Here is a 27764-nt window from a genome sequence, read left to right as displayed (position 1 = left end):
GGAGGAGGATGGGGAAGGGCGAAGAGGGAGGGGAGGAGGAGGAGAGCATGAGAAGTGAGGGCACACAGGGCTGCACACTTAGCTGGGTAGCTAAAGAGCTTCCATTCACCTGGCCTCAGCCAGGCCCCCATACCAGGCTGTCTGCCCTAGCAGAAAAGGTCAAGCAAGGGCAGAATGACTTGAGAAGGAAGACTCCATCAGGGACCAAGAATGCAAACCGTCCAGCTTGGCTCCAGGGTCCCCACTCTACCCTGAAGGCCAGACCTACCCAGCACACACTGCTCCTTCCTTCTGTGCTCTTGCAAGTTACTGGCCTGGATGTGAAACAGCCCCACTCGGGGTCATGGAGAAAAAGCCATCCCTGCCGCAGCCTGTGCCACCTGGCCAGATGCCTTGTGACTGGCTTACTTCCAAAGGAACAATCTCCTGAGCTTTGGCAGGTGGCTGACAGTGTGCGCGCACACACACACACACACACACACACACACAAGTATCTGTCTTCAGAGGCCATGTGCGGTGCTGAATGTGGGACAGGAGGGCCTGAGTATGGGAAGGAGTTTAAATCCTCAGCTCAGATTCAGGGAGACGAGTGAGATCAGGGAAAGGGAAATGAAAGTGGAAGTTTTTAGAAGGCCAAAGTTAGTACACTTTAGAATGAGGCAACCCATCCAAAGCAAAATGCTAACATGTAACACCCACTGATCATTAGGGAAGGACAGCTTCAAATCAGAACCTAGAAGGAGCAGAGGCTGAATCTCCTGCGAGACCCAAAGGCCTGACAGTAACTCAGGACAACCACCTTCGTGCTCACCAACAGGGAAACAGGATGCCCATGATGGCAGACGCTTGTTGGCCGAACTACGGAACCCCCACAAAGAGGGCATGGCATAAAATGCTGAGACTATGCTTCATCGTGATAAAAAAACACCATCTGCAAAGCCCCTCAGACCCTTCTGATATCCCCTGATGCATAAGGCCAAACAGCAAAGTAATTTTAGAAAGCAGGACATGCCATGAAAGCAGCCAAAAAGGGGCACTCTGGAAAAAACAAGGAAGCCTTGGTAAACTGCCCTTAGCACACAGGGCTGCAAGGAGCCGGAGTCCCCTGTGGGCCCTCGCACGCTGCTGTGAGGCAGTAAGTCAGGGAAGCAGACTGCAGAGTGTTAACTAAGACAACAGAGAGACTGCTAAGGAGCTGGACTGTCCAGCACTTGTTACAATGGCAACTTTATAATTAGCTCACATTTATTATTTCTCTTTCAATGAAAATATGTTGGAGTTTGTTACTGGTAAGATGTCTGAGGTGCACTCATAGTGCCAACACCAGTTTCCAGACCCTTCCCCTGATCCCAGACACGGTTTTGAACAATGAGCCCAGCTGATGGCCCAGGCAAAACATCACTGGGCGCCAAGGACAGACCTAGAAGCCTGGCGCCGCCCCCTCAAAGGGCGGAGCTCTAAGCTCACGAATGCCTCTTCTGTTTCCTCTCTTTCCCAATACTTCCTTGCAAAAACCTCTATTCTTGATCTGCCATTAACTAACTTCTACCTCTAGCCCCAAACCAAGTTCCCTTGATCCTCTGTGTATGAACATGTATACCATTAAAAAGAGTTAAAGACAAGTAAAAAAGCTCAGAGAAGGAGTTTACAGGGGTGGAAATTCCAGCCTATATCATAGATCCTACACATACGTGAGGAGAATGAGCTCAGGTCTACTTAAGGCAAGAGTGTCAGGAGGCCCCAACTTGGGACCTTGACCACGGGCCAAGCTGCCTGGCCATCACCTTGCTGATGTCCCTCCGTGTCTCTTTGGTGGTCCTGGGTGGGAGGCAAGAAGGCTCCCGAGCTCCTCTGAGCCCACTTCATCTTCTCCCCATTCCCAAGCTTCCTTCCAATTGGCCACTGTTCGCAGGAGACAGGCAGGTGCCAGAAGCCCACCTCCAGAAGCTCCTGGGAGCCCTAGATGCAGGCACCAAGCCACGTGCTCCCTGGCAAGTGATTTTTAATTTGGGCCCCCATTCCTTGCAAAGCTCTTTCACGATGTACCCTGGACTCTAGCTCCAAGGAGACGAGCTTGTACCCTGTGCTCAGGGACCATGGGTCACCCACCCATGCGGGGAAGGCCACGCCCCTGTGGCAGCAGAGCAGGGACATTTAATCTGAGGCATCAAGCCTCAGCGCTCTCCCAAGCAGGTCACCTTGGGACAGACTGGCCAATCGCCACGGAGTGTGGCCAAGTTCCTGGTTAGCAAGTGTTTTTGTGTGATGAACTTCAAATACGGAGAACAATAAACAGGACCCCCCCGCTCAACGTTACCTCCCCCCAAAAACACCTGTACCCTCTGTTCTGTTTGTCCAGAATGATGTTAGTTAAAACTATGGACTGGTCAAGGCTACTTGCTCCCACCATGCACACAACACCCAACAGCAAACAGTGACGACGCCCAGGCCCTCGGGCAGGAGGGGGACTGGAGCTGGGCAGAAGGCACTCAGTGCTAGGGCACTGAGAGGGGCAAGGGGGTTGGCAAGGCAGCCGATCCGTCTCTTTACCACGGCCTACTTTCAGCTGAGGGAACTCCATGCCTCCAAGAAGCCTGACTTGCACACAGCTGATCCAGATGCTGGAATCTGGGGTTTAGGGGGACTCTAAGATCAAACTGAACCAATGAACCAGAATCCAGGATTGTGTGTGTGTGTGTGTGTGTGTGTGTGTGTGTGTGTGTGTGTGTGTGTGTGTGTGTAGCTGGAATCTGGGGTTTAGGGGGACTCTAAGATCAAACTGAACCAATGAACCAGAATCCAGGATTGTGTGTGTGTGTGTGTGTGTGTGTGTGTGTGTGTGTGTGTGTGTGTGTGTGTGTGTAGCCAAACGGCAGAGCTTTTGGTTGGGTGAGGATTTGTCTTACATCAAGTGCCTAGTGTCAAATCATTGCCAACAAAGTAAAAAATTAGCATTCAAGTCTCCATTATATTGACTGAGAGCAGGGGCCAAGGCCTTCTGAGCTCAGGGTCCCAAACCCCCACTACCCTCCCATCCCATTCCCACTACAGCAGCTGCTTCGAAACTGCCAAGCCGGAGAGAACACTCCAAAGTTTAATTCCATTTTGATGGGAAGCTGACTTCTCAAGAAAATAATCCCACTTGGGGTTAATGAAAGGGAAGTAAAACAGACTCAGGTGTGTGGACTTAGATCAATATTTGTTCTTTTCTGGAAAGCATGCAGAGACCCACCAGGACCTTGAGGGTATCACTGGCTGCAGGCCCTACTCAGGCCTGGGGGATGGGTCACCTGTGGCCACAGAGCCAGGGTGCTGGTGGGCTAACTGAAAAAAAAAAAAAAAAAAAAAAAAAGGCTATAAATACCATCTGGAAACATTTTCACTCAAAGTAAAATTAGGGCGTGTTGTTTATCTGGAAAGGGAGCACCTAAGACTTGGCTGAGCTATCCTTTGACTTTAAAAGGACTCCCAACAACAGGACCCAGAAATCCCAGTGCTTGTCCAGTCAAGGAAGTTGGAAGAAGCAGCAGAAACCTACCAGGTGGACCAGATCGAAGGGGGCTGAATAAAGGTGACCAGACACCGCCCCTGCACCAGCCAGGCACCTGGCTACACACACAGGCCCAGCAGCACCCTAACCCTCCAAAAACCCAGTCTCAAAGTGTCACCCTACTGGTTACTTATTATCGAGAGAAGAATGTCCCTTCATAGTGAAGAGACCTGGCAGACACTGCCTTAACCACAGATGTGATCCAGCAACCGGGCAATCTGACATCATACGCTCCCATGGTGGTGCATGGAAGTGCCCAACGTTACCTGGGTCATGTTTTTGACCAAAATCTGTTTAGGCTGCACCTAATCAGGGGGAAGCAACTGGACAAATCCAGACTGCGGGATATTCTACAAGACAACTGGTCCGGATCCCTAAATGCCAATGCAACAAAAGGCCACAAGATAGGGGACTACTCCAGACAACAGGAAACTAAAGAGACAGGCCAACTAAACGCCATGTGTGATTAACTGGATCCTGCATCCTATAAGGGACATTTTGGGAATCATTAGGGAGACTGAATATGGACTGCACATTACATAATACGTACTATTTAAAGAAAGAGGAGAGACAGGGAAGGGACAAAATACAGTACTTAGAGGAAAAAAAGGAGGAAGGGAAAAAAGGATAAAAAGAGGGTGACAAAATGTTTAACTGATGAGTCTAGAAGAACGTCTGAGCGTTCACTGTATTTCAGAATGGGAATCTGTGGGGGGGGAGCAGTGTGCTGGGGACATGCAGGCTTCTAATACCATGAGGCCCAGCCCACCTGTCATGCCCCAGAACACAGGTCCAGACAGGAGTCGCAGTCAGGCACAGCGGGTATACCCGAACTCAGCAGTGTGGCTGCCCAGGCACAAACCTCAGCTTCCCCCTCATTTGCTGTGCTGCCCTGGGCAGATTCCTTAACCCATCTGAGCCTTGGCATCCTTATTTGAAGACTGTGCCTATTTCACAGGGTCCTTGGGAAGATGAAACAGCTTACTGGAGACGAATGCAAACAGAACCATGCAGCCCCTAGCAAGCAGTCTACAAGCATTAGATACAACTGTGAGAGCCGAGTATGTCATTCTAGAAGTTTTCATTTCAAAAATTAGTTTAACTGCTTCTTAAAGCACAAACCAGACACACTTTAACAGTGCCCTGATACCTCAAGATCACTGTTATAAAATGCCGATTATGACAGAACACGGGCCTCAGGGACTACTGGGCAGGACAACGTGCCCCTCCACTAACAGCCCCACCTTTGTTCCAGTGCTGTTTGGTTTTGTTGGGTTTCTTGAGTTATATATTTAAGTACACATGCATATACAGATGTATACATATTAATAACTTGGTTTCTTTCCTTCCTTGCTTGTAGCCGCTATCAACGTATATCCCCCTTCCCCTTTTGATTTGCTACGTCTAGGAACCCAACCACCAACTGGACTCAGAGGAAGGTCAGAGCAAACAGGTCCTAACCGTGCCTGGGCTGTCGCAGCTCAGTTCAGTGAGTGGGCTTCAGAGCACCGACTCTGAAGGGGCAGGATGCCACCTCTGTTGGTGTTCCACATCCAAAGCCCCCCCACAGGACCTGTGGTTAAGTGAAGTGTAGTGCTATCAGCTTGTTCACACGGGAGGGGCTCCAGCCCTCTTTTAGCCAGAGAAGGGAGAGTTTCAAATGGCATCACACCAGCCTCGTGCCCAGGGCCAACAAGCCAGGAGGCACAGGGGTGGGGGGTGGGGTGGGCACACCTAACTGCAACAGGGGCTGAGCCCTCACCCGGGCCGGGCCACAGCGTAAGCCAAGTAAAGACAGTGGGAGGTCATGAGGCGTGAGAGAGTAATGGTGGTTTTGTTAGTGTTGTTTTAAATGTTCTCAATATGATGATCGCACATGTGCAAAAGGAGAACTGGGAGAAGTTTAAAAAAAAAAAAGGCAGCAACACAGCAGGAACCTCAGTACTGGGGAGACCAAGACCTCCATCTATTTCCTTTAAAAACATAATGTGTCTTTTAAGTCAACATAGTAACTCCACAGTGCACTGAACTGCTCTCTACACCACGGTCGGTAACCCTGCCAGGGCTCAATCTTACAGAAATGCCAGCCCCTCCGCACCAAGACCCACACCAGAGCCCACTGCTGCGGGCACGGAACAATGAAAAACGGGAAAGGCAACGCAGCTATCCTTCCAACGGGTGAGAGGCTCACCAGTTATGTCTGGCACAGCCTCATGGCCCCCCCCCGGAATACCACGCAGCCAGGAAAAAGAACGAAGGGGCCTCATTAAACAAGCACACAACAAAAGCCTGTGGTAGAATGTATTCGCTACGATCCTGCATATGTATTTTTCAAATGTCTGTGTGGACGCACACGCACGCATAATGCAAATCCATTAAAAGGGTCTGGAAAGGGACACACCAACATGCGGTGATAGTGGTTAGCCAGAGGAAGGCAAGGCGGACACGTTCTGTCTACTCGCTTCTGCGCTGTTTGAAGAATTTCACAACCAGGCCCGCTGGCAGCCCGGGACCATGCGAGCAGGGACGGGAACTGCCAGCCTGCATGTATCCTGAACAAAGTGCTGGCTCTCTGCCAGCCTGGCTTCGCCCTGGGTAAAAGAGACCCCAGCCGCTCACCCTCCACTCGACAGGCTGCCGGTCCGACGCAGCTGCGACGGGGCCAGGAGAGCAGTGTGGTTGGAAACCAGGCTCTACAGCCAGAGTTTGTGTTGGGGGAGGGAACCTAAATACCCTGCCCCAATAATCTCATTCATGATCAAATCCCTTGTTCAGTGGCTCAAGATAAACTTCCAACTAACCCCACCCAAATTATTACAGGAAATGGCTGAGAGAATGCAATCTTACTCTACTCCCACCCCCACCCCAAAGAGGGCCAGGTGACCAGGGATGTGTCTCCGTCCAGGTCTGCAGGAGGGAGGAGCCGTGCACAGCACAGTGCCCCCCTTTCCAGCCAGGCCCCCAGAGCTGCTGATACGGACCCAGCCCAGGCAGCTAGCGAGTGGATGTTTTAGCTCCCGGGGCTGCAGGGAAAGCAGGGCACAGAGGCATTCTGAAAACAATTCTTTGTGGGAACAAATAGGTAGGAATGTATTCAAGGCATCTCTGCCAAGAAAGGCTGAGTGACCATTCTGCTGGGGGCCTGCCAAGCCCCACCACTCCAGACAACAAGCAGGAATCTCCAGGTGAAGGGCCTGGCTGGCTCAGGGGGAAGATCGGCCCTCAAAGGGCCCTAGGCCTTTCCTTCTGAAAGTCCTGAATGTTCACATCAAAGCCCTTCAGCCTCCAAGAAAATACGTTCCTGGTCTTGCTACTCCCCAAGGCAAGACTTAGCAAATTCCCAGATCTGGACTGGGAAGTTCTGACTAGCCAAATAAGTGGCTTAAAAAAAAAAAAGTGGGTTGAGTTGCAAAAACGTTAGTGTCTTTGTTTCATCACGTGTTTGCTATAACATCAACAATTACCTAAATGTGACAGGGTAATCAGTCCCCAGGAGACTGGCACACAACTAACCAGGACAAGCAGCTCTTTTGCATTCAGCCGGGCAGGGAGTGGGGGTGGGAGATCACAGCAGAGTCAGGGAGGGCCTGGTCTCCCCAGAGTCAAGGCTGAGCCTTGTACTTCCCAAAGGGTTCTCAAACTCACAGCCTCATTTCCCACAGATCTTCCAAGTGGTCAGGGGAGACATCACCAAGCTGCAGGGAGGTCTGGGGACCCGTCCTTGGCCACAAGGCTAGACAGAGCAAGCTGTAAACTGCCTTCTTGGCTAAAGGGGTTTTGATATTCACCCCCTGCCATGACATCGCTATGGGTGGGTGGGGTGGTGGTGGTGGCAGTTCCTATTGGAGTAGAAGGCCTGGCATGACCTGAACCACTGCCGGCAGGGACCCCCCAGAAAGCTGCTGGAAGCCCACAAACCAAACCACAGCTACCTCAGAACCAAGGTCTGGTGCTCAGGTCTTCCCAGGGTAGCCTGGCCTCTTGGTCACCCACTGTGGCCTGTGGGCTACCCCTGTCTCCTCTATAAACACCAGCTAATTATGTTCTGCACACCTGGGCACAGGCTGGAAATGGGCTCCCTAGAGGTGCTCTCCACCTGAGGCTGAACCAGACACCCTCCAGAGGCAGGTTTTCTTGGTTCATAATCAGATTCACCTGGGGCACCACTAAAACTGTGTTCGGCGGAAGGTCGAATATCTGGGACCTGGAAATCTACATTTCCAAGGGCCCCAAAGGAACCCCGTACACTCCTGACTTGGAGGTCTACATCTGCTCTGGAGGTAGGGCTCACCTGGAGGGCAAGGTCACCTCCCTGCTCTTAGACCCAGCACACTGCAGCCAGTGTGGGGTCCATCCTCTTCTGCCTGCTTAGGGTTTCAAAGCACCCCAGAGAGACTGGGTTCCACCCCACCGGGGGAGGCCCGGGTTCCCAACGCCTCTGCCCAATCCTCTAGCCAAGGGACCCCATCAGAGACACTAGAGCCTGAATCAGGGAGCAAGGCAACCCACCAGCTATCCTCCAGCTCCGGCCCCCGTCCAAGCCTGCCCCGCCCATGACAGCGAGCCCCGCCCCTCAGCCAGCCCCTCCGCAATTCTCGAACCCCGCTAGCCCGCTGGAAGGCCACAGTCAAACAGGCTACGAAGTTTCCAATCCTTAAATTACCGGTCCAGTGCCGGCCTCGCCCCCCAAGGCAGTCCTCGAGCCACGCCCCACGCACTGCCCCCGCCCCGGTAATCTGGGTGCTCCAGGAACCCAACCTAGTTTGGCCCCTCCTCCACGGCCACACCCACCCTTGCAGTAACGTTCCCAAGCTGAACCAACATCCCTACACTAACCCCACCCCCTATCTCGGTCCACACACCCTTAATTCTGACTCAAAATGAATAGAAATGGCCCCGCCTTCACCCTCGACCCCACCACCAGCCACGTGATTTGGGGCGCCCACAGCAAGGGACGAAAACCGCGTGGGCAGCCTCCGAGGTAAAGGTTTGTCTGAAATCCGCTGGCTTTGACACCTGCATACCTCGGGACAGCTCAGTTCCAAATATACCAGGAGAAGGGGGTCTTTCAGCTCCAGGGTCTTGAGGGCTGCAGTTTTTAAGCCAGTCTTGTAACCAGTTTCTGTACTGTTTTATAAATGTGAAGTCTAAATCGTTGGTATCAAGGTAACTGTATTTATACGGGTTTTTAACCTGCTCCAAATGTGGAAGAATTAAGTGTAACAGAAGAGTTACCCAGAAAAAACACACAATTCTTTAAAACCAAACTGGGTGAGAAAGGTTGCATCCCACCTTTGTGTTTAAGAAAACGAAAAACAACCAACGACGAGGTCCCGGGCCCGTGCGAAGGGGACGGCTGCCCGGGGGTTGGGGGTCAGGCGATGGTCCTCTGAGACCGACCGCCCCCGTGCAGGTGCCGCCCGCACGCATCCGGCACCCGGCAGGTGAGAGCAGGGCGGAGGAGAAGGGGGCGCGGAGGAATAGGCTGTGGACTAGGCGGGTGAAAGCGCCCCCAGGCCGAGGAGCCCCCTAGGGTCGGGCGCGCCCCTGCTGGCCGGATGGGCGGGGCTCCCACAAAGAGCCTCCGGCCGAGAACCCGGACCGCCACCCGCGTCGGCCGCTGCTGGCTCTGGTTTCGACAAATTAAACCTTAGAGCGCTGGAAAAATTACAGGAAGAGGAGAGCGAAGAATGTGCCGAGTGGCTGGAGGGAGCCCTGTCCCCGCGTGAACTTCGCCCGCCGCTCGCCCGGGCCGGGCCGGGCGGGTCCCTCCCCTCCCGAGCGCGCGCTAGGCCGGCGGGGGAGGGGCCGGCAGGGGAGGGGCCGGGGCGAGGGCACCCCTCCCCCGCGGCCCCGGGGCGCCCCCGCCGCCCATCTCCCGGAGCAGCACGCGAGGCCCCCACCCAGCTCGCCCGCACCTGCCCGCGCCGCCCCCCGGCCCCCGCGGGGCCTACGCCCGCAGCCCAGATGACGACATCCGCCCCCGCGGCCCCGCCCGAGAGTGCCCGGGGAGGGGGCGTGCCCGGCGGGGGCGCGGTCGCCGGGCGGGCGCCGGCTCCCAGCTCCCGGACCCGCCTCGCTCGGCGCGCGGGGCCGACCGCAGGACCGTGTGGCGGGGGAAGGGGCGAGGCCCCGACCGTTCCCGGCCCGACCGCCCCTCGCGCCCCGCCGGCAGCTCCGGGGGCGTGGCCCGGTGGCCTGCGCTGTCCCCGTCCGCGCGCTCGGGGCGCCCGGGCGGCCCTACTGACCTGTGTGAGTTCTCAGGTGCGCCTTGAGGTGCGAGGATTTCCCGTAAACTTTCTCGCAGCCCGCGTAGTGGCACTTGTGCTTTCTCTGCGGGGACTCCAGGTCGGCGCGACTTCGGCCCCGCCGGCCCCTTTGTCTGAGGCCGGGTTCGCCGCTCCCCGCGGGCCCTGGCTCCCGCTCCGGCTCCAGCCCCGCCTCGAGCTCGGCCTCGGGCTCGCTCCACGCAGGGCTGAGGGGCGCGGCCGCCGCACCTTCGCCGCCGGGGGAGGTGGGCTCGGGGGCGGGTGGCGGCGCAGGCGGCAGGCGGCAGGGGGTCCTCGCCTTCCGGGCCGCGGCGCCCTCTCTGCGCTCCGCCGGGGCGGGCGCCGGCGCTTGCTGGTTGAGGTCCGCCAAGATCCGCGCCACCACGAAGAGCGAGGCACTGTCCTTGCCGTCGCGGCGCTCCTCGACGCGGGGCAGCGTGGCGGCGACAGCGGCGGCCGCGCCCTCGGGTCCGGGCTCCGGCCCCTCCCGCGGCCCGTGCACGACCGCGCGGCTCGACATGGACACGAGGCACTCGGCGGCGAAGTGGTCCACATAGGCGGCGGCTGCCATGCTGCGGGCTCCGGCCGGCGGGCCGGCGGCACTGCTGGTGGCTGCGAGTCGTCAGAGGCGCATCCGCACCCACGGCCTCCCGAGAGCGGGCGGGGGGCGGGGGCGCGGCGCGCCCTCTCCGCGGGCTGGGCTGGGCGCGCAGCCGCCTCTGCCGTCACCCGCGCGGCTCCGCGTCCGCGCGGCGCCCGCCCGGCCGGGCACCAAAGAGTGAGCGCATGGGGGGCGCGGGCCAGTGGGGTCCCCGCGCGGCGTCAGGGGCGGCCTGTCCTAGGGATGCCGAGCAGCGACGTTAGAGACTACCTCGCCAAGTTGCGGCCGCAGCCTCGCCGCGCATTGTGGCAGGCGGGACAGCCGCCGTGCGCGCCGCGGGTCGGTGTGGGCGGCCCGGCCCCGGGGGTGGGCGGGGCCGGGGCCACATCTGGACCCGACGTCAGCCCCCAGCCACATCCTGGCGGCGCAGGTTACAGGCGGCGGCGGCGGCCGCGGGGAACTGCGCGCGCGGAGGGGGCGGGGATCCTAGAGCGCGCCTCGTCAGGATAGAGCGGTCGCGCGCCCGCGTCTGAGGAGGGGGCGTGGCCTAGGACAGGGGCGGACGCCGTAGGTTCGTGGGTAGGCGGTCGGACCAATCCAGGCGGCCAGGGGGGCCGACCGGGCCTTGGGGCCTGCGCGCGCCAATGGGCGTGCCCTCTTGGCCGGCGGGAGGAGGAGCGGAAATTTGAGCCGGGAGCCGGGCACGCTGACGCAGGACGTCCGAGGGCGGTGGGCCGGGGCGTGGCTGTGAGGGGACCGCTCCCCACCCCACCCTACCCCCCTAGCAGCGGGGAACCCGCGGGACATTTTCCTGCCGAGTCTTCTGTACGGTGACAGCCTCGAACCCCGGAGTGGAAGCGAGCGCTCGGGAGGGCGCCCCTTTGTCCCTCCACCCCGCCTGTGAGGGGCGCCAAGGATGGGTGCGCCTCGGCGGGGCTCGCCTCCGCTTCTCTCTTCCCTTCCAGAGCGACGTTTGCACGGCGAGGAGGCGTGTCCGCTTCGGCTGGGCGCGGGGCTGCGGGCCTGGCTGGGGGCGGAACAACTCCCCGTGCACCCCGCCGCTGCAGGGTTCCTAGGTGGCCGCGCCTCGAGACGCAGGCCGCTCGCCCCCTCCATGCTCCCTCTGCTGAGCTCCGGGCCTCCCTGCGGCCCAGCTGGGAGCGAGGTCACGGGTGGGGCGGGGCCGCTCCCGCAGGAAGGACCGGCTGCTTCCCCGACTGGTCCCGGGCGGCCGGGGACCCGGAGGGGATCGCGCTGCCGGTGAGCCTAGGTCAGCCGGAGCCGCACTGGCTCCGGGCTGGTGGTTAACCTGGCAACGTGGGTGACGTGCCCACCGCGTCCTGTGCTTGCAAGAGTGAACTACGTGCTGGTGCAGCCGGCGCCGCTGTTCGGGGAACGCGGGGCCCCTTCCTCCTCCCCGCCCCAGGCCAGCTGCCAACTTCTCCAGGCTGCCCCTCTCCCACCGCGGTGGGGAAGGCTTCAAACGCCACCAGCTGCGAGGACCCCGCCCACCGCGCCCCACCCACCCCCTGTCCGGGCCTCCCGAAGGAAACACTCCGCTGCGCCCAGCCCGTGTACTCCTGGCCCTTGCCCTGCCAACTTGCCCCTGACTCTCACCGGCGCCCCCCCCCCCCCCATCCCCTCGGCCCCACCATCCTTCTACAGGCCTAGGCCATCACTGGAGAGGCCAGTACATAACTTCCTACTGCCTCAGAATCAAGCGCCGCAAGCCCCTTTCCGGACCCTCGCTGGCAGCCCCTGCACCGGAAGGCTGAGGCCTGGGACGGGAGCCCCTGGCTGGTTTGCCTTAAAGGACGGTTTGCATGTGTCCGCCGACCGCGAGGGGAGCCTGCGGACCTGAGAAGGGGGCTGGGTGGGGCGAGGTCATCCTGCGCACAAAATTCAGAGCGGCCATTTCTCAGCAAATTAATTTGAGGCCTGGGTAGATAAAACGTCTTTCCAGGTAACGAAGAAGGAACTGAGAGAGACGTTCTCTGTTGCATGCTATGGTGAACCGTAAACTGGCGCGGATGATTGAGCGCCCTGGGTGTCTGTCACTGAAACCCTAAACTTCCCTCTCACTGATCAAGTTGGTGCCCTCTGGGAAGACCACAGGTGTGCTTCCCTGGGGTGGGCTCTGTAAGGGCCATCTGGGTCAGGTCCCTGGAAGAGGACCTCCTGGCAGGAAGAAATCATTCTGTCAGGCAGATTGTGTTGATGACATTTAAGAGATTTGTGTTCTGACCAAATAATGATTCAGAATGTCCCTGTAGTCCCACTGCATGCCACAATCAGTCACTTCATTAAAGATGGAGCTGGCCCTACACGGACTTACCAGCACCCATCCCCTCTCTATTCCTCTCCAGACTGAGTGGGGGACTCTGCTCCAGTCTTTGAGATACCACATCTCTTGGCTTTCTCCATGACCCCTGCTGGGATACCCACCCCCCCACCCCCACCTGCACATACACTGGCCATCCTCCTACGGGTATGCACTATTCTAGGCATTGGGCCACAGCCATGGATAAGACACCCGCCCTGCGTGAGGGGAGGCCAGCCTGGGTCAAGGGTCCCCTGCACTGCCACAAACCCCACCCCCATCCACAGCTCAAAGCAGTCCCTAGGCCTCTCCCCATGAGTGCTGAGTGCAGTCTCCCTAAGGGTTTCAGCTGTGCCCTGTGGCATTCCGGATGCAAAACTCAGCCCCTTGGCTGGTTTCCCACCCATCTGATGACTGTTCACTGAAAGCCTCGGGGGCACCTGGGTGGCTCAGTTGGTAAGCGACTGCCTTCGGCTCGGGTCATGATCCCAGAGTCCGGGGATCGAGTCCCGCATCGGGCTCCCAGTTCAGCAGGGAGCCTGCTTCTCCCTCTGACCCTCTCCCTTCTTATGCTGTTTCTCTCTCTCTCTCAAATAAATAAATAAAATCGTTTAAAAAAAAAAAAGGAAAATTATTTCTAAAAAAAAAAAAAAGAAAGGAAGCCTCAGACTCTGCAGCCTTTACCATGTAGAAGTATGTTCCAGTATCCAGAGATTCATTTCTCTTCCCAGAGCTATGAATCCATGCTTTTCTTGCTAAATAGGATTCTGGCAGAGGTAGCTCATTATATATATGAGAGTGGGTGGGGATCAAGTGTCAGATGGAAGGAACAGAATATACAAAAGCAGAGTAGGGAAGATCAGATGAGAACAAGTAGATGGAGATGTGTCTACGGAGTAAAGAGGTACAAGACTGAAAACGTGGCTGGGGTTTCTGGTAAAGGTGGTAGACTGACTCTAATTTCTGGAGCTTCCTGAAACAACAGTAAGTTTGCTTGTTATAAGACAGAAATTGTCAAGGATGGGGAGAGCAAGGGAGGAAGTAACAACAACACAATTTTTGAAGCTACAATACTTAGCAGACCGGAGAAAATGAAATCCTGAAATGATAGCCAGGAACAAACCTTGGAATGTCCAGAAGGTTCATGAATGGATGGAACTAGGTACCCCTGGATGTGAGTGTGAATGAGAGGCTAACCTAAGAAGAAGCTGGAAAGCCTGGCTAAGAAGCACTGAATTGCCCAGATCCCCTCCCTAATTCCGTGCAGCCGTCCCTATCCTGACAAAAGACTGGATGGTTATTATCTAAAGAAAGTATAAGCGAGCATCTTGCACTGAGAGATACCAGGCGTAATTGACAGCAGAGGTGCCATAATAGGAATGGGGGGACTAAATGAACCTACAGATATTGGATGCTGAGACCAACCCCTGCCCCCTTTTTGGCATTTCAGATTGCAGGAGCCAGGAGACAAAGGGTCTTTTCTGGGGCATCAGGACCAGGCCAAGGGAAATACCTAAATTCTTTGGTATCTGTGGTTGCCCGACTAAGCCAGATCACCCAAAGGAAAGGCCGCTGTTAATGAGCCCCATGCATGTGTACAGGGCTTCTAATCAGTCTTTCACAGGCCGCCAAAGCTGACCTGGCATCTCAGGAAAGCCTTGTATCATGAAATCTAAAGCCCCCAATGGATTTTTTTTTTTTTTTTTAAAGCAGCTTGGAAGAAACAGAGACTATACAGAGAGAAGTCCACGTCAACAAAACTACTAATAATGTCATCAGAGAAATTAAGATATTGCAACCCATGAAGGCATGACACATATAAAGAAACATTCAGAGAACAAACAAAGCTCTTGGAAATTTGAAATAAGATAGCAGAGAGGAAAAAACCAGTTGAGGAAATCCCTATGAAAGTAGAATAAGGGGTGCCTGGGTGGCTCAGTCAGTTGAGCGTCTGACTCTTGATTTCTGCTCAGGTCATGATCTCAGGGTCCTGGGATCGGACCCTGTGTCAGGCTCCGTGATCAGCATGGAGTCTGCTTGTCCCTCTCCCTCTGCTCCTCCCCCGCTTGTGCTCTCTCTCTAAAATAAATAAAACCTTAAAAAAAAAAAAAAAGTAGAGCAAAAAAGAATGCCAAAGATGGGAAATAGAGAAAAAAATTAGAGGACCATCCAGAAAGTCCATTGATCAAATAACAGGAACCCTGAATGAATGATCAGAGAAAACACAAGGGGGGGGGGCGGAGTCATCAATGAATTAATCCAAGAAAAGTCTCCACTACTGAAGAATGTGTGCTGAAAGGGCCCACAGGGAGCCCAGCACATTGGGAAAAAATAGCCCTACCCTAAAGCAGATTGCTGTTGAAGCTTAGAATAATGGGGACAAAAAAATATCCTGACAATAGAAGCAGGTCACATCGAGATTGTCAGGAGTCAGAATGTCTGTGGGCTTCTCCACAGCAACAAGTAGAAGTTAGAAGGCAAGGAGCAAAGCCTTGGGAAACCTAAAGTAAAATTATTTTTCCCATCTTCACCCAGACAAAGTACAAACCAAATATTTTTAGATGCACGAGGTCACAAAATTTACCTTCCATGCATCCTTTCTCAGGGTAGGAAGCTACCAGAGATAATGCTTCCAAAATGAAGAGTTCCATCAACAAAGAGGGAGGCATGTGGTCCAGGAAGCACTCCACTGGGGGGAGGGGGGTGGCGGGCACAGAGGGCGACCAGACAAAGCTGGATGGAGCAGGTCAGAAGCTCTGGGAACACCGCTTCACAAGGTACGATAGATAGAATCCCTGTATCAGTCAGGAGAGGCTGGGCCATCCTGCAGAACAAACAACCTGCAGATCTCAAAGTTTTATTTCTGGCCATGCTATTAGCCCACAGTGAGGCACCCAGGGACCAGCAGGTTGATGGAGCAGCCTCTCTAGAACATGCTGGTCATCATGTCAGAGGGACAGTGAGAGCACTCACCCACAGGTGTCACTCGGGCCTTCTTTCCCACACGTAACATCTATTCACCCCCCCCCCCCCCCCACAGTGGGCCTGCCCCACTTTCATGAGCCTTTCAAATCTGGATCTAGAGGCTAGGGACAGGGAAATCTGAGACTGAAGGATGACAGGGATTTGAGGCAAGGGGAACTGCAGTGTCCAGTTCCAGGTCCAGGACCTCTGTAGGAGGCTCAGTGGTCTCTTCATGTGTGTGGTTCATGTGTAGCTGGCTCATACGGTTCTTTTTAGTCTAGAAACCTATGACCTAAAGAGGAGTTGCCTGTGCCCTCCACCTCCACCCCACTCCTAGCCCCGATGCAAAATCCCAATGCACAGTGGTAGAAAGGGACAGAATAACACAACAAACACCCTGATTCAGAAAGCAGAGGAGTGGGAGAGTCCCAGTAAACTGTGTCCATAGCAAACCTAAAATCCTGCTCGGCAGGTATTTTCCCCCACCCAGGAGTGAGGATATTCCTGGAATCATCCCAATCCTGCTGTCTGGGAAGGCCTGGCCAGTGCACAGTTCTTTGGAGTCTTGCTTCACCCTTGGGGGTTCTTTCTTCATCATTATCTTCCTTATCTGCACAGGTGGGGGTGGGCATGGGGAATACACCCTTCTTGGGAGCTGGGCAATTTCCAGCCCACTTCCATCTGTAGAAGGGTAATCGTAAATTCCAGCCACAAATTCTGTTAGTCCTTGTACATAGTTTCTTTGGCATTACTACTTCTCTCAAAAATTTAGTTAACTTCTCTTCTTTTTATTCTTAAATAATTATATTTTTAGAATATTTTCAACAGGACATTGATGTAAACATGAGGAAGACAATAAATATAGTCTGTACCTCTCATTTAAAAACAGGACAGCTGTGAGAGGCATTTTAGGTATGATTTCTTAAGATACATAGGCTCTAGAGCAAACAGTAAGTTTTTCCCATTTCAATCCATATAAGAACGCAACAAAATTCAAATTTCAATGTTCATGGCTACTTGACTCTGGTGAAAATATTATAACCAAGGAACAACTGTAAAATATTCTGCAATGACAATAAAAAAGTAACTATAGATGGTGTACTTATACAGCATAAGATATATATTTAAAGGTTTTTTTTAATGCCTTCGAACTTGAGAACACCAAAGAGACAGAGGAACAGTATCAACTTGCAAAGTCACAGATCTGGAAATGTCATTTCTCCATGGTCTCACTAATGTGTGTGCATATTTTAATTTGTATTTCTTCCTTCTGTGTCCTCCTTATCTGTGGTGTGTCTCATGACTGTTCTGGAGAGTCCCTTGTGGTAGCTTTCCTCTGCGATTTAGACACCCCTAGTCAACACTTGTATACATTTCGTGGCCTGGCGGCTGAGGGTATAACATTCTGACCCACATCAAAAGGCTGAACTTCATTGATTTTTTTTAAAGATAAATTGTTCTCATTTTAAATATTACTAACTGATTAAATCAAAATGTAGTTAACTTCTTACCTAATCTGTTTGATTCCAGTTAGCTACATTGTCAATAGCCTCTTTCCAGTGCTTTTTGATACATGCTTTTTTCTCTCAACTTAATTGCAGTTTCCTTGAGCCTCTTGATCTTTGATGGTAGAGTAATACCCTTAAGTCTCTTTTCTCTGATTTTTCCAAGTTATCCCAGGTGACAATTTACCAAATACTCTATCACTGGATACATGATGGCTATCCTTCCAGCCTCCACCATCAGTTTTCTCTTTGCCTTCATCAGCCCTGAAGCCAATGCAACAAATCTTATTTTCTGTTGCAGCAACACCCCACACTGGTTACTACTCTCTATCAGTCAGGAGCAGCTAAGTTATGTTATAGTAACAGATGATTCCAAAAGTTCTGTGGCTTCAAATACCAAAACTTTAATTCTTAATCCATCGAGGATTGGCGGGGGACTGCTCTGGGGCATGATCACCTTCATCCCAGCACCCAGATCAATGGGGCAGCCATGCTCTGGAACACTGACAGTCACTTCTGTTCATAATGGTCACAAGGACTGCCCTACCCACAGGGAGCCAGGTGCAGCCCCATGAGGTTCCCAGAAGACAAGAGCTGAGCTACTGAGCGAAGTATTAATACTTTCCCCAAAACCTGTGACTTCTACAAAATGTGACTTCTGAGGCTATTGAGAAAACTGGCAAAGAGTTTGGGGTTGAATTAATGGTAATTACATAGAAAACTAAGTGAACAAAAAAGAAAGCAATCAAGAGCTCCAAAGAAAACAAAAGGAGTCCATTGTAGTTGACCACTTGGCTCAGTTACAGAGGGTATTTTCACGAGAATACCAAACATGGAGCATTGATCTAATGAACTGTTCTATGTCACTCTAATGGGGCCTTTTGAGGAGTGCACATGGGCAGAAGAGGCAAGAGGAAAGGAAGCTAAGTCCACATCTACATATGGGGAGGTAACCGCCAGCACCCCAAATGGAAAGCCCAAGAGGTAGCGATGTGATCATGCTGCGGCAGACAGAGTTCTAAGATGCCCCCAACATTCCAGTCCCCGGTCTACACATACCTCCTCCCACAGAGTCAGACGCTAATGCAGGTGTTTCTGCGAAGGCATTTAACAGATGTGATTAAGGCCCAAATCAGTTGACCTTAAGATGGGGAGGTTATCTGGTAGGCCTGACCCAATCACATGAGCCTGTTTATCTGGGTCTGGGGGTCAGATATGGGAGGTCAGAGAGATTGGAAGCATGAGAGGGATTTGAGGTGGGAGAGATTTTATGTTGCAGGCTTTGAAGATGGAGGAGAGGCTATATGGCAAAGAACATGGGTGGCTGAGACTGGCCTCCAGATGATAACTGGAACTGGGGACCTCAGCCCTACAACTGCAGAGAACAGACTTCAACCACAATCATGTGAGCTTGGTAGAGGGCCCTGGGCTCCAGAGGAGAATATGGCCTGGGTGATGCCTTGATTTTGGCCTCGTCAGAACCTGAGCAGAAAAGCCAGCTGGCCCATTCCTGGACTTCTGACCTACAGAGCTGCCAGATCACAAATGGATGTTTAAAGCTGCTAAAACTTGTGGTAATTTGTTACGCAATAGAAAACTCAAGCACGCGCTGTTTGAGTTATAGAAATAATCAGGGAAAAGAGGCAAGGAGGGTTGTCTCTGGGATGGGGGAAGGAAGGCAGGGAAGTTGAGGGATTGCTGTTTCATAACAAACCTTGCACCTTTAAGGTATCTGCATATATAACTTTGATGGAAGGACTAATCACAATTAAAAGATGTGTCAGACTCTCCATGAAACCTTCCCTGGAGGGCCACTGGTCTTTGCATACTATACCACTGTTAACTCACATGGTAGATAAAAATGTTCTCAAATCACAGCAGTGATTGTGATTCTTCCCTCCGCCTTTTCCTTCGGAAGGAATGATCCAGACACCTTGTGGACAGCTCAGACACTGACATTTTTTGATTATGTACCTTTAGATGGATCAACACTAAAAAAAAAAAAAAAAAATGTGATGTTTTCTTTTACTCTCCTCAAAACTTTTCCCCAGAAAATTTTTCATTTGTCAAGAGGAGAACTTTGGAGGTGGTTTTGGAGAGAGACTTAGAACATTTGTAATTTGAGTAAGATTAAATCTATTTTCAAGGAAAAAAAAAAAGATGTCAGACTACCAGCGCCCAATTTCTGTAGAGTGAACGCTTGTGTCCCTCCCCATCAAATTCATAGGTTGAAACCTAACCCCTCATGTGAGGTGGGGCTTTAGGGAGGTGATTAGGTCATGAGGGTAGAGCCCCCATGAATGGGATAAGGACCCTCATGGAAGAGACCCCAGAGAGCCCCTTTGCCCTTTCTGTGTTGTGAGGACCCAGCGCTATGTGAGGTTCATATCTATGAACCAGGAAGTGGGTTCTCACAAGACACAGAATCTGTGGCACATTGATCTAGGACTTTCCAGCCTCCAGAACTGTGAGAAATAAATGTCTGTTGTTTATAAGCCACCCAGGCTGTGGTATTCAGTGATAGCAGCCCAGATGGACTAAGACAGCAACAAAATCTATCCCCACTTTCTATAGCAGTGACTGACCCCATTCCCCACACACCTGTGTAGTTACATGTGGCCAGGTGACCCGGTTCTGAGTGAGGGAATATGAGTGGAGGGGCTGTGGGCTGCTCGTGCCCTGGGGCTTTTAAGAGGGTGGGTTTCTAACCTATGTGTTCTCTTTCCCCTTCTGCCAACTGGATGATTATGACAACAAAGCCCTCAGGGATGATGGAGCCACCAAATAGAAGAGACAGGGACCCAGAAATCTGACCAACAGTGCTCTCCTGGATGGTCACTCTATTTGAGCCACAACAATTCGGGGCCTACCTGTTACTGGGGCTTAGCTTGCCTTAACTAATGTAAAAGCGCAAGTGAGAGGAAAGGATGGGAGAAAAACAAGCAAACGAGATATGTGTAGAAGGGGCTCGGTGCCAGGCAAAGTGAGGGTTGTGCTTTGTTCTACAGTGTTATTCTCTAGGGTTGGCTTCTTCGTGGCAGCCAGGCTGTGGGGTGCCCACTCTGGGCATCGTCCTCCCTACTTCTCCTTCCCAGGGTGGTTACTGCCTCTAAATCCTGCAGCCATGGCCCAGAGCTGGGCTGAGGGTGGCTGGGATTTATCCAGGACCATCCAGTGATGTCCTCATGCTCGGGCCCCCCACTCACAGAAGGCAAGCAGTGTCCTCTTCATCCAGCCCAGTCCAGGGGTCACTCGCAGGCTCCTGTCTCCTGACTTAGTCACAGTATCATAAAGAATTACCCGCTCCAGGAGGACTTTGACCCTGAGCCTTTGCAGCCCTCAAGTCTGACCATTTCAGAGTTGGATGGTTGGATGAAAAACTTCTGACCCAAACCTCATCACAGTCACTGATGGCTTGATGAGTGAAAAGGAGAACAAGCCATTCTCTGTTGTATGACATGGGGGTGGGGTAGAAAACTGTTTTCATGTCCCATCTCCCAGTGGTCCTGGAGTACAAAATAATTCATCAGGTCCTAAATGATGAAAGCCGGCTTCACATCTGGTGCACACTTACAAGGCAAAAGATTAAAACCAGAAATGCTTCTGAGACCAGCCATCGAAAGACCGAAGAGATAGATATTTACAGTGTCTGCAACAAATGTAGGAGGAAAGCATGTTAAAATGATGGATGGTCCCTTCCAGGCTTGCTGGAGCAGACGGCTCTCACTCCTAAACACGGCAACTGACATGGGATCCCGCCTTCCTTCCTGATAATCTGGGAGCATCTCTGGTTGCCATGATAATCGCCTGTTCTGTGTGTCCCCTCCCAGTCTCACCCCTTGGTCGTCTGCTGTTCGTAATTTGTGATCCTTTCCCTGGGTGGGTGTTCAGGGTCAAATGCTGCATTTCATCCTTTTGACACCACTCGGAGATTCCTGCCAAGCCCCGGTCAGTACCTATAAGCCCCAACCTTGGGGAACACTTCAGAACTCCCCTGACACATGGACATGCTACAAGGAAGGTGCCATTCCTTCCCATTTTACGGGTGAGAAAACTGAGCCTCAGTCGGCTTGAGAGACTCCCCCCCCCCCCCCCCCCGCCCCGGCCACACATACCAAGATTCAGAGCCCAGAGCATCAGCCCGGAGTTCTTTCACCTCATGTTGGTGTCCCCACCCCCAGCCTACGGGAAGCTAGTTAATTAATGTGGGGATTTATCAAATCAATTAAATCAGAGCAAGGCTGGTCCATTCTGAGCTCTCATGGAAATCCTGTCTAATGAGTATTCCCATTAATGGGATTGGGAGGATTTGCAATAGACAATATAGGATAAGGCTGTCTTTAATTCTTGGCTGTTTGCATGCAGGACTTAGGTGAAGAAGAGGAAGGGTGGTGAGGTTTAGCTGATAGTATACAAATGAAGCAGGATTCTTTTATGCTAGTACTCCAGATGATATTGCTTAGGCATCATTAAATCCCAGAAATGGGGGCCGGAGACAATCTCCTGGGTCATGCCCACCTGATTCATGGTCAGGTGAGCTCTTGGGGCACATAGGGTCTGTTGTCTCCTCTTGGGGGGGGAGGGGGAAGAACATTCATCCATCCTCCACACCTGCCATATGTTCAGTTGGTTTTCTGGGCTTTGGGTTTCCTCTGTAGGATAGTAAATCAAGAGAGTCAGTAGCTATTATACCTGGTTTTAGAGTTAAATTAGTTGATTTAAAATATCTTCAGAATGTAGTCTGAGTTGATTCTGTGTGAGCCTCTTTGAACTGGAGCTTCCTGATTTGGTATTTGGTATGAAACTTCTTTCACAGGTAAGACAGATAGCTGTACAACCAGGGCTATTGACATTTCAGGAAAAAAGAAATGTTCCCCCCTCCCTCCCAGCACTCCCCCCCCCCCGCCCCGCCATCCCACCCCCGCCAGGAAAAGGAGAGGAGAAGTTGAAAATGAATTAGTTTAATCTCATTACAGGTAACTTGAGAGCAGCCAAGAGGCTGCCATCTCTGATCAGAAATCATTTCCTGGAAGTCCAGAAATAGTTTCCACTGGAAACTGCTGATTAAGCCCCTTTGAGTGGTCTGCCTTGGGTCTGGTGGGTGATCATGAGGTAGGCCCCCCAAAGGCTCCTCTCCCAGTGCAGGAGGATGCCCCTGGGTCTGGGCTAGCCCTGGGGTCAGCTACTAGACAATCGTCCACTCCACTTCCCCTCTGTGTCCAGTACCTCAGCTATACAGCCCCTCAGGAAGCAGGCGCCCAGGGAATGGGACAATTCCTCATCCACATTCTGTTGTCGCCTTGAAGTCCCCCTTTAATGTCATGGTGAGGCAGGAACTCTTGGACTGAGAAGTCTGGACTCGAGCACTGCAGTCCAGACTCCCAGGCTGGCCAAGAGTGGGAGGGGCAGGTGAGCAGCCCACTTGCAGACCCATTCGGGAGGGGCACACACTCTTCTACCCACCGCACCTCCACCACGTGCTGGTGACACAGAGGTCCAGTGGTGCAGGAGCTGCCCCTGCCCTTGGGGAGGCCTGCAGTGCCAGCCAGGAGGGACCAGGGATGCCCTGGGCCTCCAGGACACTGCCAAGCTAAGGGGAGCCGGCACTTGAAAGCAGACATTGTTGCAATATCACAAGGCAGTTTTAAACATTATTGCAACATTGTTGCAGCTTTTTAAAAAATGGCCTCAAAGTTTTTGACACCTCTCCCATTGGATCTGGACAGCTCTTGACTGCTTTAACCCATTGAGTACAGTAGAAGGGAAGGTTTGTGACTTCTTGAGCCTCCATTCCTTCCCCCCAGCTCCCACCTGGCTCTCTTGGAGGGTACTTTCATTCTCTCCCTCTTGGAGCCCTGAGCTTCCGTATAAGAAATCCAGCTGCCCTGACCCTGGTGGCTGATCCCCACCACAGCGCCAGGCATGTCAGTGAAGAAGCATCTTGGCAGTCGACCCTCAGGTCCTCCAGCCTTCCAGACCTCCCAGCCGAGGCTCCAAACACTGGTGAAGCAGAAAGAAACCATCCCTTCCAGGACCCGTCAAGATTCTTAGCCCACAAATCAACGGTTGTTGCTTTAGAGCATTGTGTTGGAGGTTGTTCATCACACAGCAATAGCAACTGGAAGAAACATGGTTTCTTTAAACCAAGAAATGACTGTCCTAGTGCTCAGATAAAAATGATCTCTTTCAGTCCTGGGAAGGGGGAAACCAATGATGGTAGCCTTTCGTTGACATCTGGACTCTGGGTGAGCTAAAGGATTTCCAAGGGGACTTATTCTGTGTTTGACTGAGGGACTCACTTGAGACTCCCCTGGCGCTCACAGCTGCCTGGTAGGTGCACTCAGGGACCCCAAGTGGTGAGCTCTCTGCCTCCTCAGAGCCTCCTCTGACAAGAGGGGTGAATGCTCAGCTCCATGCCATGCATCTGGCACACGACCCATTTAGGGTCCTTGCAGCCCAGCCTCCTCCTCAGGAGAACGACTGGGACTCTGGCCATCCTAGGCCTGGCCCCTCTGACACATTCTTCAAAATTCCATGTTTCCATAACTTCCTTATTCATTATTTAATTCCATTACTTAATTTGAAAAACACTGAAGAGCTGATGATTGCTATTTTCTCCAGGAAAGGAACCATTTCTTTGCTCTTCTGCCAACTCGCGCATGTAGAGACCGTTTTTCTCCCTATTTACTTGTTGTGACAGCCACTGCTAATTATTTACTGTGTCGACCAGCTCTTGCTGCATAACAAGGTAGCCCCAACCTTAGTGGCTCAAAATAACAATAAACATTTACTATGACTCACAGTTTCTGTGGATTTGGGAAGAGCTAAGCTGGGGGCTTCTGGCTTGGGGTCTCATGGGATTGCAGTCATGACGTTGGGACTGCAGTCATCCAAAGACGTGACAGGGGCTGGAGAATGAGACTCACAGTGATTTCCCAACATGGCTGGCAGGTCAGTAACAGTTGCTTGTGGGAAGCCTCCATTCCTTTCCACTCGGTCCTTTCCATGGGGCTGCTGGAGTGTCCTCACAACATGGTGGCTGACTTCCCTGACCCAGAGCGAGAGGTCTAGAGAGAGAGCCAAGCGACAGCTATCCTTTTTTCTGATGTCACTTCTGCCACATCCAAATCATTGGCTCTTTGGTGACTTGCTAAGTCTGGCCCAGATTCAAAGGGGGTAGGCATAGGGGGCGGTGGAGATTAAGCTCTACCTTTTGAAGTGAGAAATGTCCAAAAATTTGGGGACATATTTGAAAACTACCATACTTACCCATTATTCAGTGTCCATTATCCTCTTCATCCTGCAATTTTATGCTAAGCAGCAAGATGCCTGGCTAAAAGACTACATTTCTAAGCCTCCCCCAAAGCAGATGGAGATTAGTGAGATGGATGTAGAAGTTGTTGGGTGAGACTTGCCAAAAGCTTTGTAAGAATGGGAAGAAACAGCTAGCATTTGCCCTATCCCTCTTCCTCTTGCTGACTGCTCCGGATGCAGATGTGATAGTTCGTGCTCCAGCAGCCATTTTGTAACTATGAGGCAGCCCCAAAGCTGAAGGCATATGCTACAAATCAAAGAGAAAACTGAATGGAGCCTGTGTCCCTAGTGACATCATGGAACCTCCCATAATTTACTTGAATTTTCTAACACTGAACTTCTTTTACAGGGAAGGGTACTGGCAGTTCTTGATATTTATACCAGGTTTACTAACAGAGGAACACAGATCCTAACTGATAAATTCATCATTGTTCTTTCTTCAAACCTGGCTTGGACAGGACTCATCATTGTATTTCTGGGCCCTCTTCCTACATGATGTTCTTCTGCAAATGGGGTGGTCTGCTTGGTGTTTGTAAGTTAAGTTCCTGAGTGAACTTATTGATTCAGATCATCACAATAATCCATTTGGACACAGCCTCTCATGTCAGACTAAGTCATAGGCCACCTAAGGATGGGGAACTTTGGGGTCTAGGCCCACTCCTGATCCAGTCACCTGCGGCCTCTGGGGATAGGTAACATGATGTGGTTTCTGCCTGGGGAAGAGGGTGAGTGGGGAGTGGTTGTGCTCCACTGTGGGAGAGAGAGGCTGCCGGAGGGGAGCACTGAGTCTGTCATCATATGAGAGGTCCGGGTCTGCCCCAGCAGGACCCTCGGGTCATTCAACAAACCAGGTCACCTTCATCACATACAGCTCCTCTGATTTCTGAAGCCCATTTCCCGGGGGTATTTCAGCTCTTCCCACCTGGTCAACCAGAACACGTATCTCCTGCTCAGCCGTCCTGGAGCATCAGAACTACAGTCAGGAGTCCTGGATTCACGTCTCTACCCCACCATCCCTTTGTGAAACTCATTTGAAATAGAAGTTACTATTGCTCCCTAAAAACCACCCAAAACTTAGTGGCTTGAAATAACCATTGTAGTCCATTTCGTTCACAACTCTGCAACTTGGGCAAGACTTAGAGAGGTTGGCTCCTCTCTGCTCCACTCAGGGTCAGCAGGGGCGTCTCCACTGTCTCAGGAGAGCCCACTTCCAAGATGGCTCCCCCACATGGCTGGCAAATTAGTCCTGGTGGTCCACTGGGGGCTCAGCCTTGGCTTGGGTTTGGGGCCTTGATTCCTCTGCAAGCTGGCCTCTCTATAGGCTGTTGGGGCTTGCTCCCAGTATGGTGGGCTGGCTTCCAAGACCCAGCGTCCCAAGGGATGGAAGGGAAAGTGCATTTTTATGACCTGGCATCCAGAAGTCACTCAGCAACACTTCCCACCAGAGTCTGTGGACTGGGGCAGTCAAAAGGCCCACCTAGATTCAAGAGGAGGAGACATGGACTCCACTTCTTGATGGGAAAGTAGCAAGGTTCTAGCAGAGCATGGGGAATGGGAGAGATTATTGTGGCATTCTTTAGGAAGTACAACCTGCCATGGAGAGTAAGTGTGCCTGAGGCCCTTCGTTGCTAAAGTTGGAAGCTATCTGATTCCACCGCAGTTCATAGGACCTGGGAGAGGCCAGAAATGCCACGGCACAATTCCCCTTCCTTCCTTTTGGGAAACCGAAGCTCTTTTTTGAAAAAGAGATATTTTTGTTCTTTTTAAAGATAAGCTATAATTTCACAAGTGCCACGGTGAGATATGCCTCCCCTACAGAACCACGGGCAGTGTAGAACTGGGCCCATCAGGGGAGGGATTTCTGTGGTTGAAGAGTCGGCTCCTAAGATTGCACCCAAGGCCACTTCCCAGAGGGAGGTGCTGAAAGTGACCCCCACTCAGAATCTTGCTGCACCCTGGAAATATCCCCCAATGGCCTCCGATGCAGAGACAGGGAAAAAGATCCTACAATCTCTGACTTTCCCAGCCTCCCCCGGAGCTGGGCATGCCTCATGACTGCATTTGGACCAATGGGATCTTAGGGACCCATGGAGAGAAATACCATGTCCAAGAAACCCCCATACAGGGAGAGGTGAACCCTTGCTGCCTTCTGCTCTCCTGGCACCCACCACCCATGACCCAGAGTCTTGCTGGAGCTTTAGAAGCTGCCATGAGGGTTAAGGAGCCCCCACACCCACGTTGCTACTTCCCTCAGGGCTGCTTTTACTAGAGGACATGGAGCTCTTCTCTTCCTGAAGCAGGCTGTGCTGGGTTTTCTGGGACACACAGACTCACTCCAGTGTGATTCCTGGACCAGGCAAGGCCTCTCCGCCAGGAGGCAGGAAGCAGAGCCCTCCGGGCCTTGCTGCCTCCCCTCCCCTATTGGGAAGGCCGAGGGTGACAAGTCCTGGGGAAGGGGGCTCCTGGGTGGCTCAGTAGTTAAGCGTCTGCCTTCGGCTCAGCTCATGATCCCAGGGTCCTGGGATCGAGCCCCACATCAGGCTCCCTGCTCAGCAGGAAGCCTGCTTCTCCCTCTCTCACTCCCCCTGCTGTGTTCCCTCCCTTGCTGTCTCTCTCTCTGTTGAAAAATAAATAAATAAATAAAAAAGATTCTGGTAGCTTGACTCCAGAGCTCATACTTTAAAAAAAAAAAGGTTCCTGGGGAAGGACTACAATTGGACTAGTGCCCTTAAAAGAAGAGGAAGAAATTGGAGAGAGCTCTTTTTTACTCTCACTACCATGTGAGGACACCGCAAGAAGGTGGCCATCTGTATGCCAGGAAGAGAATTCTCACCAGATGCCAACACCTAGATCTTGGACTTCCAGCTTCCAGAACAGTGAGAAATAAATGTCTGCTGTTTGAGCCACCCAGCCAGTGGTGTCTTGTTAGAGCAGTCAAAGCTGCCTGAGATTCCCTGTGATGCCCGAGTCAAGATCCCACTGCACAGGGGGGACCCAGCTCTGAGAGGCAGAGTGAGCCACCCGAAGGCCACAGCCAGGACCTAGGTGAGAGCCCTGTTCAGATTCCAAACCCAGTTTATAAGTGAGAAATGCTTTGGGCTGCAAGGAACAGGACCCAGCCAACAGTCACAGAAACAAATAGAGGTCGCCCATAATCAGATGTCAGGAGGTAGGCCTTCCCACGGCTGGGAGAAGTGGCTCAAGGGTGTGGACAAGGGCCCAGCTCCTTCTCCCTGAGCCT

General features: G+C 52.6%; 1 protein-coding gene and 1 long non-coding RNA gene across 3 annotated transcripts in view; both read right to left on the bottom strand.

Annotated features, from left to right (window-relative positions):
• Positions 1-10857, bottom strand: part of KLF13 (KLF transcription factor 13) — a 50088-nt gene extending 39231 nt beyond the window's left edge. The window contains exon 1 of the mRNA XM_036106073.2: positions 9799-10857. Within this exon, the coding sequence (XP_035961966.1) occupies positions 9799-10390 (592 nt within the window). The 5' untranslated portion in view covers positions 10391-10857. The remainder of the gene's footprint in view (positions 1-9798) is intronic.
• Positions 10858-22173: 11316 nt separating this feature from the next.
• LOC118544298 (uncharacterized) overlaps positions 22174-27764 on the bottom strand; it is an 89675-nt gene continuing 84084 nt past the window's right edge. The window contains exons 4-5 of one of the 2 annotated variants that reach the window (XR_013450313.1): positions 24136-24276; positions 22174-23209 (exon numbers count right to left, since the gene is read on the bottom strand). This is a non-coding gene — a long non-coding RNA (uncharacterized LOC118544298). Of the gene's footprint in view, positions 24277-27764 lie in introns of both variants that reach the window. The other variant, XR_004921513.2, reaches the window with a different exon arrangement.

The sequence above is a fragment of the Halichoerus grypus genome, chromosome 8, assembly GCF_964656455.1.
Source record: "Halichoerus grypus chromosome 8, mHalGry1.hap1.1, whole genome shotgun sequence".
NCBI classification, from domain to species: domain Eukaryota; kingdom Metazoa; phylum Chordata; class Mammalia; order Carnivora; family Phocidae; genus Halichoerus; species Halichoerus grypus.
The sequence above is the reverse complement of the archived record's forward strand: the minus strand, read 5'-3'. Positions and strand labels throughout refer to the sequence as shown.